This window comes from Entelurus aequoreus, linkage group LG09 (assembly GCF_033978785.1).
Source record: "Entelurus aequoreus isolate RoL-2023_Sb linkage group LG09, RoL_Eaeq_v1.1, whole genome shotgun sequence".
Classification (NCBI taxonomy): domain Eukaryota; kingdom Metazoa; phylum Chordata; class Actinopteri; order Syngnathiformes; family Syngnathidae; genus Entelurus; species Entelurus aequoreus.
The window spans coordinates 21638338-21663385 of record NC_084739.1 but is presented as its reverse complement, the minus strand read 5'-3'; the positions used below and the strand labels follow the sequence as shown (position 1 = coordinate 21663385).

The 25048-nt window shown below is 38.6% G+C and overlaps 1 protein-coding gene across 3 annotated transcripts in view; it reads right to left on the bottom strand.

Moving 5' to 3' along the window:
• Window positions 1-25048, bottom strand: part of LOC133657238 (collagen alpha-1(XIX) chain-like) — a 361915-nt gene that overhangs the window by 282240 nt on the left and 54627 nt on the right. For 2 of the 3 annotated variants that reach the window (XM_062058310.1, XM_062058312.1), the window contains exon 10: window positions 10762-10806. The exons of the other annotated variant lie outside the window; for it this stretch is intronic. In XM_062058310.1, the coding sequence (XP_061914294.1) occupies window positions 10762-10806 (45 nt within the window). The remainder of the gene's footprint in view (window positions 1-10761; window positions 10807-25048) is intronic. 3 annotated transcript variants of the gene reach the window in all.

The window sequence follows — 25048 nt, the reverse complement described above, 5'->3', positions numbered from 1 at the left end:
GTGGTGGCGAAACAAAGTGATGTTACCCAATTTAATTTCACACTGGAAGCCGCTTTAAACCGAGCGTCATGCAACGCGCTCTCAACACAGCAATGTCGTTACTAAAGTTAAAAAAAATAAACAGTTGACACATTCCCAGCAATATTGTTTTTTTGTTGTTTGTTTTTTTATTAAATTAACATAAAAAAACACAAGATACACTTACAGTTAGTGCACCCCCCTTCACTACATTCATTCTCACTCATTCACACAAAAGTGTTGTTTCTTTCTGTTATTAATATTATGGTTCCTACAACATATATCAATGCAGTCTGCAAGGGATACAGTCCGTGAAGCACACATGATTGGTCCACTAATAGTACTAACCTTTAACAGTTAATTTTACTAATTTCCATTAATTACTAGTTTCTATGTAACTGTTTTCATTTTATTTTAATTTATTTTTTGTTCAAGAAAATAATTTTATTTATTTGTTGTTTTTTTTTAAATAAAGGACATTATCTTCACCAGACCAGGTTGTCAATGAAATTATATTGTTTAAAGGGTTCTTAAAACCAGGTCCAGTCCAGATTATGTGCAGGCTCAGCAACACACACCTTCATTTATGTACACTCAAATTAAGGAGCACAACAAAAAATTGCATGTAATATATAAACACAATTACATTTTCAAAATAAGCATTTGAGGACTTTCCATCTATTTTTATGTTTTTTGGCATCATTATCGGTTTCAACCATATAACTTTCTAAAGTTAAAAAATACTGAATAAATGTTTTAAAGAAAGTAATACTAAGAGAATATCTATTTTTGGCCTTAAAAATAAACATTTTACTGAGTACTATAATTAAATTGACTAAATCATGACTGTCAATGAAACCACATCAAGCTTCATTAACAAACCAATCCTTAAACACATTTTTTCAACTTTCACCCAAAACGAAGACACCATATGACAATACCAAAACAAATGCAGGGTGGATTCAGACTCCTGACAACAAAATCGGCAATCATCTGACTCTGTCATATTCCATAGTTTTAACATTTTTCCCGTGGGTAAGAAGCAATATTGTTTGCTACTTGTGAGCCCCCCGGCTCAGAGCCTGCATGTTGGAGTTCAACCCGATGGACGAGAGGGTAGCTTCCCTCCGCCTTCGGGTGAGGGAACGGGTCCTGACTGTGGTTTGCGCTTACGTGCCAAGCCGCAGCTCAGAGTACCCACCCTTTTTGGATTCACTCGAGGGAGTACTTGAGAGTGCTCCCCCGGGTGATTCCCTCATTCTACTGGGGGACTTCAACGCCCATGTTGGCAGCGACAGTGATACCTGGAGAGGCGTGATTGGGAAGAATGGCTGCCCGGATCTGAACCCGAGCAGTGTTTTGTTATTGGACTTTTGTGCCCGTCACAGATTGTCCATAACAAACACCATGTTCAAACATAAGGGTGTCCATATGTGCACTTGGCACCAGGACACCCTAGGCCGTAGTTCCATGATCGACTTTGTAGTTGTGTCGTCGGATTTGCGGCCTCATGTTTTGGACACTCGGGTGAAGAGAGGGGCGGAGCTTTCTACCGATCACCACCTGGTGGTGAGTTGGCTGCGATGGTGGGGGAGGATGCCGGACAGACCTGGCAGGCCCAAACGCATTGTGAGGGTTTGCTGGGAACGTCTGGCAGAGTCTCCTGTCAGAGAGAGTTTCAATTCCCACCTCCGGAAGAACTTTGAACATGTCACGAGGGAGGTGCTGGACATTGAGTCCGAATGGACCATGTTCCGCACCTCTATTGTCGAGGCGGCTGACTGGAGCTGTGGCCGCAAGGTAGTTGGTGCCTGTCGTGGCGGTAATCCTAGAACCCGTTGGTGGACACCGGCGGTGAGGGATGCCGTCAAGCTGAAGAAGGAGTCCTATCGGGTTCTTTTGGCTCATAGGACTCCTGAGGCAGCGGACAGGTACCGACAGGCCAAGCGGTGTGCGGTGTGCGGCTTCGGCGGTCGCGGAGGCAAAAACTCGGACATGGGAGGAGTTCGGGGAAGTCATGGAAAACGACTTCCGGACGGCTTTGAAGCGATTCTGGACCACCATCCGCCGCCTCAGGAAGGGGAAGCAGTGCACTATCCACACCGTGTATGGTGAGGATGGTGTTCTGCTGACCTCGACTGCGGATGTTGTGGATCGGTGGAGGGAATACTTCGAAGACCTCCTCAATCCCACCAACACGTCTTCCTATGAGGAAGCAGTGCCTGGGGAGTCTGTGGTGGGCTCTCCTATTTGTGAGTCTGAGGTTGCTGAGGTAGTTAAAAAGCTCCTCGGTGGCAAGGCCCCCGGGGTGGATGACATCCGCCCGGAGTTCCTTAAGGCTCTGGATGCTGTGGGGCTGTCTTGGTTGACAAGACTCTGCAGCATCGCGTGGACATCGGGGGCGGTACCTCTGGATTGGCAGACCAGGGTGGTGGTTCCTCTCTTTAAGAAGGGGAACCGGAGGGTGTGTTCTAACTATCGTGGGATCACACTCCTCAGCCTTCCCGGTAAGGTCTATTCAGGTGTGCTGGAGAGGAGGCTACGCCGGATAGTCGAACCTCGGATTCAGGAGGAACAGTGTGGTTTTCGTCCTGGTCGTGGAACTGTGGACCAGCTCTATACTCTCGGCAGGGTCCTTGAGGGTGCATGGGAGTTTGCCCAACCAGTCTACATGTGTTTTGTGGACTTGGAGAAGGCATTCGACCGTGTCCCTCGGGAAGTCCTGTGGGGAGTGCTCAGAGAGTATGGGGTATCGGACTGTCTGATTGTGGCGGTCCGCTCCCTGTATGATCAGTGCCAGAGTTTGGTCCGCATTGCCGGCAGTAAGTCGGACACGTTTCCAGTGAGGGTTGGACTCCGCCAAGGCTGCCCTTTGTCACCGATTCTGTTTATAACTTTTATGGACAGAATTTCTAGGCGCAGTCAAGATGTTGAGGGGATCTGGTTTGGTGGCTGCAGGATTAAGTCTCTGCTTTTTGCAGATGATGTGGTCCTGATGGCTTCATCTGGCCAGGATCTTCAGCTCTCGCTGGATCGGTTCGCAGCTGAGTGTGAAGCGACTGGGATGAGAATCAGCACCTCCAAGTCCGAATCCATGGTTCTCGCCCGGAAAAGGGTGGAGTGCCATCTCCGGGTTGCGGAGGAGACCCTGCCCCAAGTGGAGGAGTTCAAGTACCTCGGAGTCTTGTTCACGAGTGAGGGAAGAGTGGATCGTGAGATCGACAGGCGGATCGGCGCGGCGTCTTCAGTAATGCGGACGCTGTGTCGATCCGTTGTGGTGAAGAAGGAGCTGAGCCGGAAGGCAAAGCTCTCAATTTACCGGTCGATCTACGTTCCCATCCTCACCTATGGTCATGAGCTTTGGGTTATGACCGAAAGGACAAGATCACGGGTACAAGCGGCCGAAATGAGTTTCCTCCGCCGGGTGGCGGGGCTCTCCCTTAGAGATAGGGTGAGAAGCTCTGCCATCCAGGGGGAGCTCAAAGTAAAGCCGCTGCTCCTCCACATCGAGAGGAGCCAGATGAGGTGGTTCGGGCATCTGGTCAGGATGCCACCCGAACGCCTCCCTGGGGAGGTGTTTAGGGCACGTCCGACCGGTAGGAGGCCACGGGGAAGACCCAGGACACGTTGGGAAGACTATGTCTCCCGGCTGGCCTGGGAACGCCTCGGGATCCCCCGGGAGGAGCTGGACGAAGTGGCTGGGGAGAGGGAAGTCTGGGCTTCCCTGCTTAAGCTGCTGCCCCCGCGACCCGACCTCGGATAAGCGGAAGAAGATGGATGGATGGATGGATGGACTTGTGTTTATTTCCATCCATAGAAATATATTTATAATAGTTTGAAGTATACTGACAGCTACCATCAGCGATGGGCAGTAGCAAACTACATGTAGCTAAGCTACGTAGCTAAACTACATTACCCAGTAGCTTGGCGGTAGCTTAACTACTTTTTGAACGAGTAGCTTTTCCTGTAGCTTAGCTATTTTTAAATCCGAGTAGCGAGGTAGCTTACATCAAAGCTAAAAGATATAAAGAGAGAAAAAGGACTGCAAATTCAGGCGGAAAAATTGAGAAAATACAATGACCTGGATGAATGAGAACATCCATATAAAGTATACAGAGAAAATCTATGGTGTTTGGATGATGAGTCACAATTGGCTAAGATTAGGGTGAAACCTTACAGACTGGCCAATCAGAGGCAATTAGGCAAGTCATCGAAACTGGTAAGTAAAATCATAACAGATACGCACTCGGTCTGAGACAGAGGGACGCTACAAGCTGACGACTCAAAAAAAATAAAAAATTATATTTTTCATTTAGTTATGAAGATGACATGCAGGAAAGCCACAATAATGCGTGTCATTCGCTATATTTAGATAAATGTACGCGTTTAGAGAAAACAATGCCCAAAACCTAAGTATTTAGTTATTTACTCTGTAAACCAAAATCCTAAGTGCTATCTTCATCAAAGACATGTAACACAAAATTAGGAACACACATTAAGGTGATTTGAGTTAATGAAAAGTTTAACTGCACATAACCATTACCAACTGTTCCCAAACAACACACAAGTCATTGTTTTTTTTTGGCGAGATATAGATAAAAACTTTTTTTTTTTTACTGTAGGCAAAGAAAATTAATAACATTATATGGGTGGGTCAAAGAAAAGGCAAACTAAAATAAATACATAATGTGGGTGCAGGGATCCCTCGAGGTAGTTGTAGGGTGTCCCCAGCTAAATGACAGATAGTTAATAGTAATTGACCCTTATTGGGTCCATTTGTACACTCTGTTACATTCACATGGATATTATACATGTGGGCCCATAGATAGAAATGCTGTAAAATGCAGCAAGCTACTTTTGCCGTGTAGCTTGTAGTGTAGCTTGCTACAATTCTCCAGGGATAGCTTCCCCTGTAGTTTAGCTACATTTCATTGAGAGTAACTTGTAGCTTAGCTTACTGCATTTTCCAAGTAGCCTGCATATCACTGCCAACTGCAGTGGTACCTCAATTTACAAGTACCTTAAATCATTGGCATTACAGGGTTGGTCCCATAAATGGAGTGCGGCAAGTTTTATGTTACATAATTCAATCAAATCAAAAAGGTGAAGGAAAGGCATCTCTGCCAACAAACCAAAACGTTGCGTAAATATCTTGACAAATAGGAGACTTATTATATTTACCTAAAGAAGATCTGGCAGCTGCTCATACTTTCTGTAACATTGAGGTAGAAATGACACGAGCCAGCTTGAAAAATATCTCCACTGTAAGGTCTGTGAAAAATCCTGGATTTGTGTTTATTTTCAACTGCCATAGAAATGTGTCAGTGTGCATGATGTAGTGTAGTGGCTAGTGACAGGTGCTTGTGATGCAGAGGACATAGGTTTGAGTCCAGGCCATTGATTGATAAATGTATATTTTGTATTAATTTAACAGCAATTTGTAATGGAAATTAAAATCCCTATTTCTTAACCATTTTTCTTGAGTGATTATCAATGTTTTCAAATACATACTGTATGTTGACAGGTATGCTTCGGACAGGTAGCACGCAGTACCACCGCACTGGAGGAACTCGCTGTAGCTTCGATCATTTTGCTCGGGCAGGAAGCCTGCGTCACTGCTCCATTCTGGCAACACTAATGATCCTTCAGCAAGTTTACCTACAGAAACCTTGCTACAACTTTTACTTTGTCTATGGAGGCAAGTTTGATCACCTTCTTGGTGCTTCGTGTAAACCAAACCCACGGGGGCTGATCCGAGGACCTCACTAAAACATCCAATCTCTGCCATGTTTATTTGTTTATCCAAGTGTTTTGGCATTTTTTGAGGGGAAAAACATAACGCATTAGATCTGTTTATTTGTGGGGATATCCCCGCTAGCTGTGCTCTTGCTAGCACAGAAGTACACTGTAAAAAGAAATACCGGCAGCTGTGGTTGCCAGGAATTTACCGTAAAACTAATTAGGGCCAAATTTAGTGTTGCCAATCGGCCCCAGATACGTCTTTGGAGGTGGGAGGAAGCCGGACAACCCACGCAGTCACAGGGAGAACATGCAAAATCCACACACAAAGACCCCTAGCTTGGGAATCAAACTCAGCACCTTCTCAATACTTTGAGGGACAGATGCTAACTACTCTGCTGATGTTACCACGACTAGTATCTGCAAAATGCCTGTTTCCGAGACATGTGAGCGAAACATGAGGATTTTAACTTGAGAGTATTTGTACAACCTAGACAATTCACAACATTGCCTTAATTTCGCAACATGTTCCTTCAGGTGAGCTGTTAAATATGAGCTCTTTAATGCTCCGTATCTGTTAAATAGCTGCTTGCAACCAGCCTCAGCAAACTTAAACACACAGCGTGGTTCATTTCGATGCATTTTGCAATGAAGCACATAGACAGAACCCCTCAATGTCTGAAAGCATTTGCCACAAAAATACAAGAAAACATGTTGTTAACCAAAAGTTAACTATGCTAATGCTTTGAAGGGAAACTGACCCTTTTTTGAATTGTGCCTGTCGTTCACAATCATTAGGAAAGACATGACGACAGATGTTTTTTTGTTTTTTTTATGCATTCTAAATATTAAATAAACGTAGATAAAAGTCTGCTTACTGCCACTATTTCGCCCATAAAATCTAATAAATAACCTTTCACAAAGCGCCAACAATACTCCATTTACATTTCTTGACTTATAATTACTTAACAATTACTTCTTATAAATAACTTAATATTAACCAAGTATTAGTGATATTGTTATTATAAGCGCTAAAGCAGACCAACTATTTATAGTGGTGCCATGATTCACCTCTGCCGCTGTGATCACTTCCGCGTCTCCCTATGTTTACATCATCAATTGGTCTGCTGTTTCCTCGCTTCCCTGCTCCCTGTAAGTATATTTTTGTTAATCATAAATCTCACCTGGACAGCAAATGGCTGAGGAGATAATTTGACAAGTTGGTACACTTAGACTGCCATTTAGAACCTGGAACTGGCTAGGGCGACATGAAAAGCGCTTGTTCCACCTGCCCCCATCCCGTTTCTTCGCGACTTTTATGAGATATTTTTCATCTAAAAGGGAAAATATGAACATCCCAATAGTCGCCGGCATCCTAATGACAGCAGACATTGTACAGTAACTGATGTTTTATTATGTTTGTTGGCTCTCATAAAGTCTACAATGAGCAGAAATCAGTGATGAAGAAAAACAAATGCGAATGTTGTGATGCGTTTTTGAAATTAATGGGCCAAGTATGCTTAAAATGATCAAAATACGTAAATATTAAATGTTATTATAAATTTGCCCGTTACTGCATTACATGTATACTTACATCATGTATAAAAAACCCTAATGGAGATATTTTGGTTTTTTTTTTAAGGGATTTATAGGCAGAATTGAAAGGCTCCATTGTAAGCGGACTTTTGGTCAAATGTATTTAATTTTAAGAATGTATAAAAAAAAAAATCCTACCCATTGTCATGTATTTTCTAATGATTGTGATCGATAGGCAAAGTTCCAAAAAAGGGACAGTTCTCCTTTGACACAAGTCCCTAAAACAAATAAGGTATGCTGTAAATGTAAATGTACAATCTGCAAAATCTTTCATTTAGACAGAATAATACTGTAAATTTCAGAGTATTTGTGACATTACAATATTTGCAAATGCATTGTACAAAAGTATAAGTTTTCATTATTTTCACAGTAAAGTCATGTGTTTTCTACGTATTACAACCATAGTCCTTTAGGTTATCTATTGTTTCTTGGTTTGCAGGAATCCACTGTATTTACAACTGTGATAAACTATTTTTTTTATTTTTCAGTGTTTTACTGTTGCTATTCAACAATTGCTTGCCATAGTTTTACAGTCATTTTTACAGTGTAGATTATATATTAGCATAGGGTTAGGGTTACTAAACTCTAACAAATCAGAATCTACTATGACGATCCTTGGTCGAAGACCGCCCTCGTATATATAGAGACTGAAAATTCAGCCTCACTAATAACCTGACACACAATAGGAGGAAGAGTTGATAGAAACTGTTAGGAAAACAAATCAACAAGCACTAGACCGGCAACTCCGTGAGTTTTCTGCTTAAATCAGCAAAATACATCCTTTCAATCGAGAGAAGCCTCCAGTGTTCTTTTAATGAACACATAACACTCTGATAAACCAATTTGCTGCTATTTTAGCACCCCTCCAAATCTCTTTGAGTTGACCATTATTTACAAGTTTAAAAACACATACACAAAGTGGAAGCAAATACAGTATGGCTGACATAAAGTTGAAGATCTAGAATAAGGATGTAATGATAAATGGTATTAATGCGATGAAATTCCTGACAGTTAGTATTACCGTTTTAAATGAAAACTAATGAAAAACCGTGATTGATAACTGCACTTTGACTGGCGCCAGCTTGCTAGTTAAAATGCTAACATGAAAACAAGAGAAATTAACGTCGTTTCCCGTTAAAAAACGACATACCCTAGTTCAAACTTATGTAAACACAGTGCTGTTTGAGCGGCTAAGCCAGGGGTCCCAAAACTACGGCCCGCCAGCGTCCAAAATCCGGCCCGTGGGAAGTCCGAAGTCTAGAGTTAAATCTGTCCTTTCTAATCCATTTTCTACCGCTTGTTACTCTCTGTGTCTCCTAGCCGCTCAGGCAAATCATATTGTCTGAAAATGCATTTTCCCATCGATAACGTGACACAATCGCGCTCGAAATATATATATATATATATATATATATATATATATATATATATATATATATATATATATATATATATATATATATATATATATATACATACACTACCGTTCAAAAGTTTGGGGTCACATTGAAATGTCCTTATTTTTGAAGGATAAGCACTGTACTTTTCAATGAAGATAACTTTAAACTAGTCTTAACTTTAAAGAAATACACTCTATACATTGCTAATGTGGTAAATGACTATTCTAGCTGCAAATGTCTGGTTTTTGGTGCAATATCTACATAGGTGTATAGAGGCCCATTTCCAGCAACTATCACTCCAGTGTTCTAATGGTACAATGTGTTTGCTCATTGGCTCAGAAGGCTAATTGATGATTAGAAAACCCTTGTGCAATCATGTTCACACATCTGAAAACAGTTTAGCTCGTTACAGAAGCTACAAAACTGACCTTCCTTTGAGCAGATTGAGTTTCTGGAGCATCACATTTGTGGGGTCAATTAAACGCTCAAAATGGCCAGAAAAAGAGAACTTTCATCTGAAACTCGACAGTCTATTCTTGTTCTTAGAAATGAAGGCTATTCCACAAAATTGTTTGAGTGACCCCAAACTTTTGAACGGTAGTGTACATACATATACACATATATATACATATATATATACATACACATACACATATATACATACACGTACATACATACATACATACATATATATATATATATATATATATATATATATATATATATATATATATATATATATATATATATATATATATATATATATATATATATATATATATATATATATATATATATATATATATACATATACATATATATATATATACATATATACATATACATATATATATATATACATATACATATATATATACATATATATATATATATATATATATATATACATATACATATATATATATATACATATACATATATATATATATATATATATATATATATATATATACATATACATATATATATATATATATATACATATATATATATATATATACATATATATATATATATATATATACATATATATATATATATATATATATATACATATATATATATATATATATACATATATATATATATATATACATATATATATATATATATACATATATATATATATATATATATATACATATATATATATATATATATATATATATATATATATATACGTATATATATATATATATATATATATATATATATATATATATATATATATATATACATATATATATATATATACACATATATATATATACATATATATATATATATACACACATATATATATATACATATATATATATATATACACATATATATATATACATATATATATATATATATATATATATATATATATATATATATATATATATATATATATATATATATATATATATATATATATATATATATATATATATATATATATATATATATATATATATATATATATATATAGGGAACCCCTTGGCTAAGCTATTCAATTGTGGACATTGAACCGACAAGATGTGCACTCTTAGACCCCACCTCGTTAGAAATAGAGACCGAGGTGTCTTCACTGTGCGTTCAAGGACCGCTGAATAGAGTAGGACGCCACAACGCCCGCCGGAAATAATAATGAATAATTCAAGTTTTTATTTGTTACGCACTTTTAATTTAAATAAATCTTAAAGTGCTATAATACAAACCAATATATAAAACAATAATATATTATCCATTGAAACATAAAATACATTACAACTAAAACACTACCAGTAAAGCACAAAAAACACAAAACATGCAAAATAGTGTTTTTTTAAAAAAACTTAAAAAAAACTTTCAGCTTTCAACAATACCGCGATAATATTGATAACCGTGATCATTTTGGTCACGATAACCGTGATGTGAAATGTTCACATCATTACATCCCTACAATGGAGTCAAAACCAACCCTATAAACACAATAAGAGAATAAAGGTTGTGTAGCGACCTTTTGACCCGAGCTTCCTTGTGTGCCATCCTCTCCTGAGTCACCCTGCAACACAAACATCACACAGAAGATTCTTGTTTTTAATGAATTTTCTTGGAGATCTCATTCGATCATATAGAACTTTGTTGCCACAGCAATTGCTCAGCAGAAGGAAGTGAGCTTCACAGATGCCATGTCTGCTTTGCAGTCATTTATCGTGACACTCTGTGGCATCACTGTAAAGACTGTACAAATTGCACCCTAAAGGGGAACTGCACTTTTTGGTGAATTTTGGAAAGTCGTTCACAATCATTGTGAGATGCAAGAACATTTTTTTTTTTTTTTTTAGGATTTTAAAGATGATAAAAAACTATTCAAAGATGTGGTTATTGTAAGTATACAGTATATATAATGTAAGTCTATATATCTAATGTAGTAACAGACACGTTCATAACAATATGTAATATGTTCAAAATTTACCATATTTTGATCATTTTAATAATGATTTACTCCGTGCATTAAATTCTGTTTCCATAGCAGCGCACGTCTGACTTCTGGCAACAAATGTGTGTTCCTACTTCTGGAAACAAACGCGACTGTGTTTTCTAATCATGGCAGACTTGGTAACAGACAAGGAAGACGGCTATTTTTGGAAAAATGAGGATTAACAGCCTTATACTTCTGAAGCTAAATATACTGATGCTTACAGAAACGAGCACAAAGGAAGAGGGGGACATTGGAACAGACGGAAGCCGGGAGAGTGAAGTGAACGCGATTTTTACACCAAAAATATGGAACTTGGAGACAAGCTATTTTGACATAAATGGACTGCTTACCCAAAATCAACAGGAAACGTCCCCGGCCAAATGGACCAGACGAACAACTGTCCATCGAGTTAGTCACTTTAATATCGATAAGGAAGACGGCTATTTTTGGAAAAATTAAGATCAAGAACCTTATACTTCTGAAGCTAAATATACTGATGCTTACATAAACGAGCACGAAGGAAGAGTGGGACATTGGAACAGACGGAAGCCGGGAGAGTGAAGTGAACGCGATTTTTACGCCAAAAATATGGAACTTGGAGACAAGCTATTTTGACATAAATGGACTGCTTACCCAAAATCAACAGGAAACGTCCCCGGCCAACTGGACCAGACGAACAACTGTCCATCGAGTTAGTCACTTTAATATTGATCATAATATGTGTTATTACAACTACAGTACACAGGCTGTCTGGCTATCTCAGCTGTGTACAAACAAAAGATGAAATGTGGGCTAATACTTTACAGATACTGTAATATGATTGTTCATGTTTTCCATCCATCCAATCCATCCATACCGCTTTTCAGTCAGTACAAATTGGTGTTGTATTGCAGTGTGGTGCATTACAAACTCAAACGTGCCTCATGTGGTTGTAGAAGCTAGCTTATCTCTTGCCGTAGTTAGCTTTTTACGGCTAATACCGTAGCATGGCGATGTGTTACTATGATAGAAAAAGAGTTCCTCTGTGTTTAGTCTTACAATAACAATGTTGCTACAGGTTGGTTATTGTATAAGTTACAAAATGTAAATGAAGTATTGATGACGGTTTTTGAATGCATTTTTAAAGTGATTTAGAGGTAGAATTGATTGCCCACATTAGCTTCATTGCTAGCCACTTAGAACAAGACGATTTTGTATATGTTAGAAAGCGAACAAAACAAGAAACCTTTTGTCTTCTTGTCTAATGATTGTGAACGATAGGCAAAATTCCCCCCAAAAATGCAGTTCCCCTTTAATGGGGAGGGGGAAAAGGTTGAAACTGAGACTTATTCATTGAATTTGATGATGTATTGATTATTTGGGTCCGGTTTCAGAAGATATATGGCAAAGTGCGTTCGTATTCCAGAAAACACAGGCTGTACACAAAGGTACCGTGGAAGAGGACGTTTTAATTTCACTATCATGCCTCTAGTTTTTATTCTCTATGTCTTTTGTGTGCACATGCAGAAGCTGTAAATCTAGTAATACCGGGGTTTATGTGCCGGGCCATAGAAAATGGATTTCCATTCAAGTAAGCCCCATTCTTATAACCCACTACTTATCTGTTTAATTTCCTGGGGGATTTTGGATTAATCATAGCGGTTTAATCCTTTTGCAGTGCATTCGAATCCTCCATCAAACTCTCACCATGATGCAGAATAGTACTCAGTGTTAGAGTAACACAGCCATAGTAATCCCCTGCACACTTTTCCAAGAAGCCCACTGTGTAGGTTACAAAGGCAGGGCTGCACTTCTCATTATACGTGCTTTAAATGCTCAAAATTGCCCCGACGTCTTTGATTAATCCCTACAAAGTCACAGTAAATTGCTAATAACAGTAATAAGTATACTTCGACCATTTTTTTTTTACATGCTTGCACAGAATTGCTATAACGGTAATTGAAAGCTTCACAAGCTCCGGCCATTAATAGCAGGTCCTTTATGACATTGTTAGCCCCTTTTCATGTATTATGGATGTACGTGTCTAAAAGGGTGCAGCAGAGTTGAAAAGTCACCGGATCCCTCTGGGGAATTTTGGGGATCAATGTGAATGAAATCATCTTTAACAGGGGGTGCTGTGTAAAAAGAGAAGATCACAGTGTGACGTTTGCAACATGGAGAAAACACTTGGCCATTGCAGACACATCCTCCTCACTTTAAATGCAAATGAAGCAGTTTAGTGCAACAGTGCAATATCTGGTAATAACAGGGGGGGGGGGGGGGTCTTGGAAAGCGCCTCTATGTTAGCTACTTCTTTGTTTATAATGTATATTTTAGCTACTTGTATAATGTATATTTTCTGCTGGATCTACTTTCTATTTTATGCTGGCTTTTTTTTTCTTTTTTTTTGTGTGTGTGCTGCAGCTTTTACATATACTGTAATATTGTACATGGTAATTGGGATTTGTTATATATTGTATATATTATATAGAAATATAATATAATAACATATCGGTATATACACTACCGTTCAAAAGTTTGGGGTCACATTGAAATGTCCTTATTTTTGAAGGAAAAGCACTGTACTTTTCAATGAAGATAACTTTAAACTAGTCTTAACTTTAAAGAAATACACTCTATACATTGCTAATGTGGTAAATGACTATTCTAGCTGCAAATATCTGGTTTTTGGTGCAATATCTACATAGGTGTATAGAGGCCCATTTCCAGCAACTATCACTCCAGTGTTCTAATGGTACAATGTGTTTGCTCATTGGCTCAGAAGGCTAATTAATGATTAGAAAACCCTTGTGCAATCATGTTCACACATCTGGAAACAGTTTAGCTCGTTACAGAAGCTACAAAACTGACCTTCCTTTGAGCAGATTGAGTTTCTGGAGCATCACAATTGTGGGGTCAATTAAACGCTCAAAATGGCCAGAAGAAGAGAACTTTCATCTGAAACTCGACAGTCTATTCTTGTTCTTAGAAATGAAGTCTATTCCACAAAATTGTTTGGGTGACCCCAAACTTTTGAACGGTAGTGTGTATATATATATATATATATATATATATATATATATATATATATATATATATATATATATATATATATATGTAAATATTACATATATGTTATATTTCATATTGCTACTATGTTAAATTTTTAGTGTACTTAATACCTGCTAGTGTTGTAACGATTCCAATATTTTGGTACCGGTACCGATACTAAAATGATTTAGGTACTTTTCGGTACTTTTCTAAATAAAGGGGACCACAAAAACATTGCATTATTGGCTTCATTTTAACAACAAATATTAGGTTACATTAAACATATGTTTCTTATTGCAGTTACGTCCTTAAATAAAATAGTTAACATACTAGACAACTTGTCTTTTAGTAGTAAGTAAACAAACACAGGCTCCTAATTAGTCTGCTGACATATGCAGTAACATATTGTATAATTTATCATTCTATTATTTTGTCAACATTATTAAGGACAAGTGGTAGAAAATAAATTATGAATCTACTTGTTCATTTACTGTTAATATCTGCTTACTTCCTGTTTCAACAAGTTCTATCTACACTTCTGTTAAAATTTAATAATGTCTTATTCTTCGGTTGTTTGATACTTTACATTAGTTTTGGATGATACCACAAATTTTGGTATCAATCCGAAACCAAGTAGTTACAGGATGTGGTACCGGTACGTTTCAGAGACGGTATCGTACCGAAAATGATTCATTAGTATCGCGGTACTATACTAATACCGGTATACCGTACAACCCTAATACCTGTGATATCCTTTCCATCCTTAACCTTTCCATCCTTTGAAACTGAGCTACTGTGTGGAACAATTTCCCTTGTGGATCAGTCTAAGTTAGGCTGCACCCCTTAGTCCCCATTGCCACTCATGCTATTTTAAAAGATGATATACAGTGCATCCGGAGAGTATTCACAGCGCTTCACCTTTTCCACATGTTTTGTTACAGCTTTATTCCAAAATGGAATAAATCAACTTTTGTCCTCAAAATCCGACACACAATACCCCATAATGATGATGTGAAAGGTTTTTATTTGCAAATGTATTAAAAATAAACATTTATTTTTTTAAATTTAAAATCAATACTTTAATGATGCACCTTTGGCAGCAATTATAGCCTCATGTATATTTTAATATGTTGCAAAAAGGCTAGGTACTCCTATCTTTGGGCAGTTTTGCCCATGATGCTGCCACCTCCATGCTTGACAGTGTGAAAATTTTTTTATTTGCAAATATATTAAAAAATAAAAATGTAAAAAGTATTCACATTGTTTGCTCAATACTTTAATGATGCACCTTTGGCAGCAATTACAGCCTCATGTATTTTTTAATATGACGCAAAAGGCTAGGCACACCTATCTTTGGGCAGTTTTGCCCATGATGCTGCAACCACCATGTTTAAGGATGGTGTTGGCCTGGTGGTTTCCTCCAATGATGCATGGCTATTTTCTCTCTTCAGACCTGATAATTGTGCTTCTCATGGTCTGGGGGTATATTTCAGGTGCATTTTGGCAAACCTTTTACTGAGAAATGGCTTCCGTCTGGCCACTCTACCATACAGGCCTGACTGGTGGATTGTTGCAGAGATGCTTGTCCTTCTGGAAGGTTCTCTTTTCTCCACAGAGGAATGCAGTAGCTTTGACAGAGTGACCATCGGGTTCTTGGTCACCTCCCTGACTAGACTAAGATGAATGCAGCAATGTACAGGGACATGCTGGATGAAAACCAACGCTTCCCATCCAACCTGATGGCGCTTTAAAGGTGCAGCAAACTGCCCAAAGATAGGTGTGCCAAGTTTGTGACATTATGTTCAATAGACTTGAGGCTGTAATTGCTGCCAAAGGTGCATCGACAAAGTATTGAGCAAATGCTGTACACACTTATGTACATCGGATGTTCTTAGTTATTTATTTTTAATACATTTGCAAATGTAAAAAATGGATGGGCAATACGACCTAAAATCTATGTGATAACTATACATACCAATATTTGGCATATTGATGATAAAGTCCCACCTTAAAACTCGTAGACTCTGTTTGAGATCAGTTGACTTGCCACTTTTCTTTTTTTGCCCCCCTCTCCTAAATGGAGAAGTTACCAAGTGGCCACGCATAATCCCTGGAGAGGTACCAGTCTGTAGGATCTGCTAGCTGTTCTAAGTCATTACCCTGGGTGTACCGCTCCTCTATGACATTGATGAAGACCTCTTACGACCCTCGGCTGGCGCCCAATGGACTGGACTCTTACATTATCATGAATCCTGCAGTAACTGTACCCACTTTGCATCCATTACAACTGGTGACCCAAGAGAGGGGTCCCCACATCTGCGGCCCCTTCTCAGGGTTTCTGCTTATTCCTGTTTTGGGTTTTGAGTTTTTCCTCGCCCGGATGTGGGTTTCAGATCAGGGGATGTCATTGTGGTTTCTGCAGCTCTTTGAGGCACTTGTGATTAAGGGCTATGTAAATAAACTTTGATTTATTGATTGATTGATAATAGAACCATTTTAAAACAAGTTACAAAGGCTCCTAATTAAGTGTTAATAGCTGGTTATTTTCTCTTGTAACATGGCTCTATATACACTTTTGTTAAAATGTAGAAAATACTTATTCTTCTGTTGTTTCAATACTTTTCATTAGTTTCAGGCGATACTACAAATTTGGGTAAAGTATCAATCAAATTTTCAGTAGTTACAGGGGCAGTATTGGTCATATCAATACTGACACTGATACTTCAAAAGTTCAACATCATTGAATTATTTCATTTTTGGTCACAGTTATAATCCGACAAAAACACCAAATGGCGATGTTACAATATCAATTAAATATTTCCCACTATTTGCACTACCGTATTTTCCGCACTATAAGGCGCACCTAAAAACCTCCAATTTTGTCAAAAGCTGACAGTGCGCCTTATAATCCGGTGCGCCTTATATATGGACCAATATTGAGCCACAATAAACCTAAACTTCATTTTCATAAAGTTTAGGTCTCGCAACTACGGTAAGCAGCCGCCAACGTCTTTTTCCCCCGTAGAAGAATAACTTCTTCTTCTACGGTAAGCAGCCGCCCCCGTAGATATATGACTGCGCGAGGCGTGCCGTTTTGATTTCCATTTGTATCTTTATGTAAAGACCCCAAAAGGCTCCTATTAAGAGACACGCTTACAACGCAGAGTTTAAACTTAAGACGATCAGTCACGCAGTAGAACACGGGAATAGAGCAGCAGCGACACTGACTCCATTAATGACGACTTCGACGAGGCATGTTGGATGCCGTATCCGCCCAGCTGTTTAATTCGGACACTGAAGAGGAAGAATTTGAGGGATTCGTGGATGAGGAATAACTTCATAAAGTAAGCTTTACATGTTTATTTTGTGTGTTGTGTTGTGTGACATTAACGTTTGAGCAACGTTGAGTTATGGATATATTGTTATTGCTCTGCACTATTTCGAGTGTTACTATATTGTGATTGCACTAACGTTTGATTTACCGTAACAGTATCACTGTTTTTTACGTGTTTATTGAATCAGGGAAAAGTTCCCCTCCAATATGTGATATAAATGTTGCACTACATGTTTTACCTTGCTGTTGTTAAAAGATAAACAAAACACCACGTCACTGACTACCTCGGGGAGAATAATAAAACAGCTGTTTATTCATTTTGGGAGTGAACAGAGTTGTCAGAACACTGGTTTGTAATCTATTAATAAAGTTTGACTGACCTATCTGACTGTTTTGTTGACATTCCCTTTAGCGCAGCTCCATCTAATGGATGCATAGGTGCGCCTTATAATCCGGTGCGCCTTATATATGAACAAAGTTTTGAAATATACCATTCATTGAATGTGCGCCTTATAATCCGGTGCGCCTTATAGTGCGGAAAATACGGTGTTTGAAATATTTTGTTTTTTGCCCTTTAAAGCCCTCCACAGTCAAGGGGCTTATTTATTGAGTTTGTGAACAATACCAACCATGACAAAAGATTTCGGGATAATCAAACATATCGATCTAATATCGATGCTGATACTAGGTGTCGTTACGGTCAATATTTGTATCGATCCGCGCACCTGTGTTTACATTTAAAATATCCAGCTTAGGGGTTAGCCTAGTTTATTGCATCCTCCAACGCTGTGTAGTGTAGCATGTATAGCTATTTCTGGTCTTCCGGTGATAATGATAGTGTGGGGGCAGGTGCAGTCAGCGCTGCCTGTAGGAGGAAAAGTCACCGCCGCTGTCCATGGTGCTGACGATGAGCGCCAGCGGGCAGGGGCGGGGCATGTGCTGACGGCGAGACGCAGCTGGCAGGTGATTAGACTTCACAGGTGGTACGTGTTAATCTAATCATCTGTTGTCTTTAACAGTAAGCGGTCGGGAGCGGAGCGAGAGAGAGGATTGGGAGTGACGGCAACGTCACGACATGCCGAAAAAGATTTTGAAAAATCTGTTTAAAAGCATTAAAACTTTGTTAAACCCGCACGCTAGGCTCTTGTGCCGTGTCTACAGGGGCGCTGCTAGGAAGCGACTTCCACAGATAGTTATAAGAAACTTTGTTTTTTTTCCGCCATAAAGGCAAAGATTGCTGACTTGGAAGCGGCTTTACACTGTGAAGGGACGTTAGCGACAGTGTGTTGAGGACGTGGTTGCTGTCAAATTAGCAGGACACAGCTAGAATGAGTCACCAACACAATATAATTATAGTAATAAAAACTCTGTCGGTCAAATTTGTATAATTTATATTGTTAATGCCGCGCAACTCTGACCTGATACATGTTCTTCGAGACGAGTGTGTCTGCAGTCACATGCCAAAATAAGCTGTTGTTAAGTGAGTGCTCTTCCTTGTACTTCCGGAGGCGTCCCATTATTTTGTGTGTTTTGCTGCTTCTTACATTGGTTTAGCTTACTTTGGATTATGATTAGTGGGCTGCCTGGTGTTTGGCCTACTTGAGACTCAAATAAAGCGTTCAAACACAAATTGCTCTAATGAAGCATCATAAAGTGGCCTTACTGGCTTACTAATCCTTGAAGAGGACCTCATGTCGTCATTTGTAACACGCATCCTTGAGATTCACTGGACCAATATAAACATTCTTGCAGTGCATGGACACATACTCCTGTCATATTTACACATATATGACTCTATGACAGAGGTGTCAAACCCGTTTTCATTGAGGATCACATCGCAGTTATGTTTGACCCCAGAGGGCCACTCCTAACAGTGAATACTATTATTGCACAATGTTCCATGCATTTTATCCGTATATTTTTTTTATTTTTTAACTACAATGTAAAAAAAATAATAAAAAAAGATCTGTACATTTAATTTTTTGGCAGCTCAGTTGCAAAAATGTTACCGTATTATTTAGAGTTTTTTATTTATTTATTTTTAACTGTAAATGGAAAAACAGTACCGCTGTTTTTATTGTAAAAACAATGACAATTCAGTTGCCAGATTATTACTATTTAAATGTAAGTGTTTTTTTTTTATTGTCTTTTTTTTTACTGTAAATAAAAAACTGTTGTTTTTTTTAACAGTAAACTTCTGGCAACTGAGCTGCCAGTTTGTTTTTTTTTGTTTTTTTTACCGCAAACTAACAGCTGTAGATTTTTCGGTGTATCACTGTAAATGCCAAAATGGCACCACAGTTTATTTACAGTACAAAAATAAATACTTTTTTTTTTTTTTTACAGAAAAACGCTGTAAAAACCATACTGTGGTTTTTATCTATTGCTACTTTTGCATTGCACAATTTGATGGATAACTTGCTTTGGAATCATAAGTCAAGCAGATAACAAGTATTTATTTCTCTTTAAACAAAAAAATGGTTTGAATGTTTTATAATGTATTTGTTGCATTATTAGATATTTAAGTTAAAAAAGCTATGATTGCATATTTTCCTCTGTCAAAATGGAAAAAAAGAATACATTTAGTAAGAAAAGATAAAGTACTATATTGACTATGTCAATATAGTACGAGGGTCAAATAAAATGATGTTGCGGGCCACATCTGGCCCCCGGGCCTCGAGTTTGACACCTGTGCTCTATGACATGTTGTGCAGTGAATGTTATCAGCCATCAAAGTAGAGTGTGTATTTGCAGCCCTCCATTGTTTTTTCTTAACGCCATTGATCGAGTGTTGAAGACGATAACAGGATTTGTTATGAATGTTGGCTTTCAGTGAGTAAAAAAACAAAAAACGGTGCCAAGTATTGATTGGTTGAAGACTTGAAATTACATTTTAGGTGTTAACAATAGAGGCCAGCACTTCACAGCATGAAAACCTGGTCTCGAGAAGTAATAGGGGGAAAAGAAAGGGCTTGTGTTTGTGTGAATTATGTTGAAGTCAGCCGTTGAGTCTTAAATTGCACCTGTTAGACACAACGGAGATCTTTGACGATAAAACATATCAAACAAAAAGGCTCCAAAAGTGTCATTCAGCTTTGGCTATTTGGTCCTGTAAAACATGCCGCGTTATGGAGAGACTATCGTTCCTGACTATAATGGTATCAATCAGCTGCAGCAGGGTTCAGCTCACTTGAAGGGCACAGCAGCCTGAGACATGATCCCTGCCATGTCATTTAGGACTTATTACGCATGTCAAACTTATAATTTAATCAGTCTAATTGTGTCCTGACTGAAACACAAAGAAAACGTTCTTTGGATAAATACAACAAAATCACTCTTGGCTGTATGAGAGCTGATTTTGACAGGGTATGACCCAAAGACTCCACTACTTTAAAGCTGTATGTCACGAATAGGTGGTCGTTTAAATGAGCCGCAGGGGTTATATAGCGTAAGCCCCCATTAATACACATGCACACAGCACAAGGATAACGTTATGTTACAAAAACACTGTTTGCAAAGTAGTAATTTGTGTTAATTTAGGGGTTTTAGCCTTTATACAGCATTTTGTAGTTTTGCTAGCACAATATGAGTCCAATGAAAGCAATCGAAAAGTGTTGACAATACGGTATACGACCCCAAACGGGACAAGCGGCGATAGAAAATGGATGGATGGTGTGGGGGGGGCGTGGCCTGTGGACCTGCAGCGAAGCGGAGTGTGCCAGGGCCGGCTTCGAGATTAGCGACAGGTGCGTAGATGGCACACCTGGGCCGGTTTATCTAATCACCGGTTGCTCTGTTAAAGAGCAGCAGCCGGGAAGGAGGGGGGTTGTTGATGATGGAGAAGGAGTACGAGCACGAGCAGGAGAGAGAGCGAGGACTGACACGTAACGCAATGACTGAAAAGGAACACAAAGAACATTTATTGAAAAATAAATCATTGTTCAGAACTATGAATGAAGCTGTCATGTCCGTGATTGGTGGTCTGAAGAACCGGGAAGAGCAAGTCTTTCACAGATGGATTTCCAATTCGCAAAATATGTGGAAATATCTTCTAAAGCAGGGGTCACCAACCTTTTTGAAACCAAGAGCTACTTCTTGGGTACTGATTAATGCGAAGGGCTACCAGTTTGATACACACTTAAATAAATTGCCAGAAATAGCCAATTTGCTCAATTTACCTTTAACTCTATGTTATTATTAATAATTAATGATATTTACACTTAATTGAACGGTTTAAAAGGAGAAAATACGGAAAAAATGAGAATTAAATTTTGAAACATAGTTTATCTTCAATTTCGAATCTTTAAAATTCTAAATTCAACCGAAAAAAAGAAGACAAAAACTTTAAAAAATAATTTATGGAACATCATTAGTAATTTTTCCTGTCTAAGATTAATTTTAGAATTTTGATGACATGTTTTAAATAGGTTAAAATCCAATCTACACTTTGTTAGAATATATAACAAAAAAGCTATATTTCTAACAAAGACAAATCATTATTTCTTCTAGATTTTCCAGAACAAAAATTTTAAAATAAATTCAAAAGACTTTGAAATAAGATTTTAATTTGATTCTACAGATTTTCTAGATTTGCCAGAATAATTTTTTTGAATTTTAATCATAATAAGTTTGAAGAAATATTTCACAAATATTCTTCGTTGAGAAAACAGAAGCTAAAATGAAGAATTAAATTACAATTTATTTATTATTCTTTACAATAAAAAAAAAATACATTTACTTGAACATTGATTTAAATTGTCAGGAAAGAAGAGGAAGGAATTTAAAAGGTAAAAAGGTATGTGTTTAAAAATCCTAAAATCATTTTTAAGGTTGTATTTTTTCTCAAAATGTGTCTTTCTGAAAGTTATAAGAAGCAAAGTAAAAAAATTAATGAATTTATTTAAACAAGTGAAGACCAAGTCTTTAATATATTTTCTTGGATTTTCAAATTCTATTTGAGTTTTGTCTCTCTTAGAATTAAAAATGTCGGGCAAAGCGAGACCGAGCTAGTAAATAAATAACATTTTAAAAATAGAGGCAGCTCACTGGTAAGTGCTGCTATTTGAGCTATTTTTAGAACAGGCCGGCGGGCTACTCATCTGGTCCTTACGGGCTACCTGGTGCCCGCGGGCACCGCGTTGGTGACCCCTGGTCTAAAGGCTCTGGATCTTTCTGTGTGGAGTTTGCATGTTCTCCCCGTGACTGCGTGGGTTTCCTCCGGGTACTTCGGCTTCCTCCCACCGCCAAAAACATGCACCTGGGGATTGATTGGCAACACTAACACTAGTGTGTGAATGTGAGTGTGAATGTTGTCTGTCTATCTGTGTTGGCCCTGTAATGAGGTGGCGACTTGTCCAGGGTGTACCCCGCCTTCCGCCTGAATGCAGCTGAGATAGGCTCCAGCACCCCCCCCGCGACTCCAAAAGGGACAAGTGGTAGAAAATGGATGGGATGGATCCACAAAGTGCCACAATTTCAAACGCCCATTTTGAATATTCCGCTCTGAATGCCTTCGGCAATTTCCAAACATTCGGGATCTGATGACGTCACGGTGGGAAGCAATCTGCACTCTGCACAGATCAGTGATATTGAAAACACGCAAAAATTGGAACAAAATGTGCTGTTTATCATTCACAATCCTTATGTAAGACAAGAACACATATGATTTTCTTTTTTTATGCATTCCGAATTCTAAATAAACGTTAACACAAGTTATAAAACAAAAGAGTCAACGGGGGCCTCTCTATTCCGCCCACAAAGCCCTCCAATTAACCATCCAAAAAAAACAATACTCCATTTACATCTCGAGACCTGGATATTAACCAAGTATTTGTTACGGCTCAGACCCCTGCCGTCTGTGCGCACCTGGGGACACGCCCACGGCCGCGCAAATCCAGGGACGCGCCGCGCGCGTCTCCGCCCTGCAGCAGCCACCAGCTGCAATCACTCACCGGAGAGCTGCACACCTGGGACTGATGAGGGCGAGCCGCATAAAGGGACCAGTGAACCCAAGGATCAGGGCGGGAACTTAGTTTTCTCATGGTGACCCGTAAGCTAAGCTTTAGCTCTCTCTCTCCTTGTTTTCCTCTCCGTGCCTTAACCCCCCCTGTCTTCTTCCGTGTCCCTGCAGTACCCTCCGTCGCCTGGACAGTGAGCTGTGCGCCTCACTTTTCCCTGGATCTCCCCCCTGTGTTTTTGGACTGCATTCCTCGTTCCTGACTCCTCGCTCGCCCCTGGACTTGACGACCCTCTCAGCCCCACGGACCCCCACTTGTATCCCGTATCACCTGCCTGCCCCATGGACTTCCTCATCTCTCGTTCAACACTTTGGTAACACACACTTCAGCTAACTACACACATAGCCTTACACCACATACACTTTTGGATCTAGTTCACACTCCACTCTATTGTTTATTTGTATAGTTTGATTATTTTATATATATATATATATATATATATATATATATATATATATATATATATATATATATATATATATATATATATATATATATATATATATATATATAATAAATCATTGTTCACACTTCCCCCTGGTGTATGTTTGCTGTCACCTCCCCTTAGTAAACCACTACAGTATTAGTGATATTGTTGTTATCGCTAACGCAGAGGAACATTTTTTTTTTTTTTAGCGGCACATTGACCACAGAGGGGTAACTAGCTTGTGTAATTTGAGATGATAAATCATGCCTCTCACCTGTATGGTAGAAGATTGTGGGTATAAACTGAGAAGTAGTCAGTTTAAACAGCCAACCTGTACCAGGAAATGGCGAGTAGTAGAAGTGTGCTGTTAGTACGAACTTTGCAGGTCATGGATCACATGACTGCTTATGCTCATTATCCCACAACATAGCTTGGGAATCTCTGTGAGATGTATATTATTTCGATCATATCTAATAACTCATATTTTGGCGTTATTAAACCAGAAATATATGATAATCGCTTCATTATAAATTGAACATATTTTTCCATTACATTCGTACTTTAAGTTCATAGATCAAAGTTTCACTGTATTTGTTAAGTCTGTCCTTGTAAAACCACTATTGGGTTCTATGCTAGCTGTATTGGCGTTCTTATTTTTTTGTTAGGAAAAACCTTAAACAAGGCCAACAACACCGTCTGCACGCACCCAGGACACGGCTCAAGACGATGGGGGACAGAACTTTTGAAGCTGCCGTTTCCCGTCTGTGGAACACCCTTCCTGACCACATCAGGGCCTTGAAGGCCTACTGAAATGCGATTTTCTTATTTAAACGGGGATAGCAGGTCCATTCTATGTGTCATACTTGATCATTTCGCGACATTGCCATATTTTTGCTGAAAGGATTTAGTAGAGAACATCGACGATAATGTTCGCAACTTTTGGTCGCTGATAAAAAAGCCTTGCCTGTACCGGAAGTAGCGTGACGTCACAGGTTGTGGAGCTCCTCACATCTG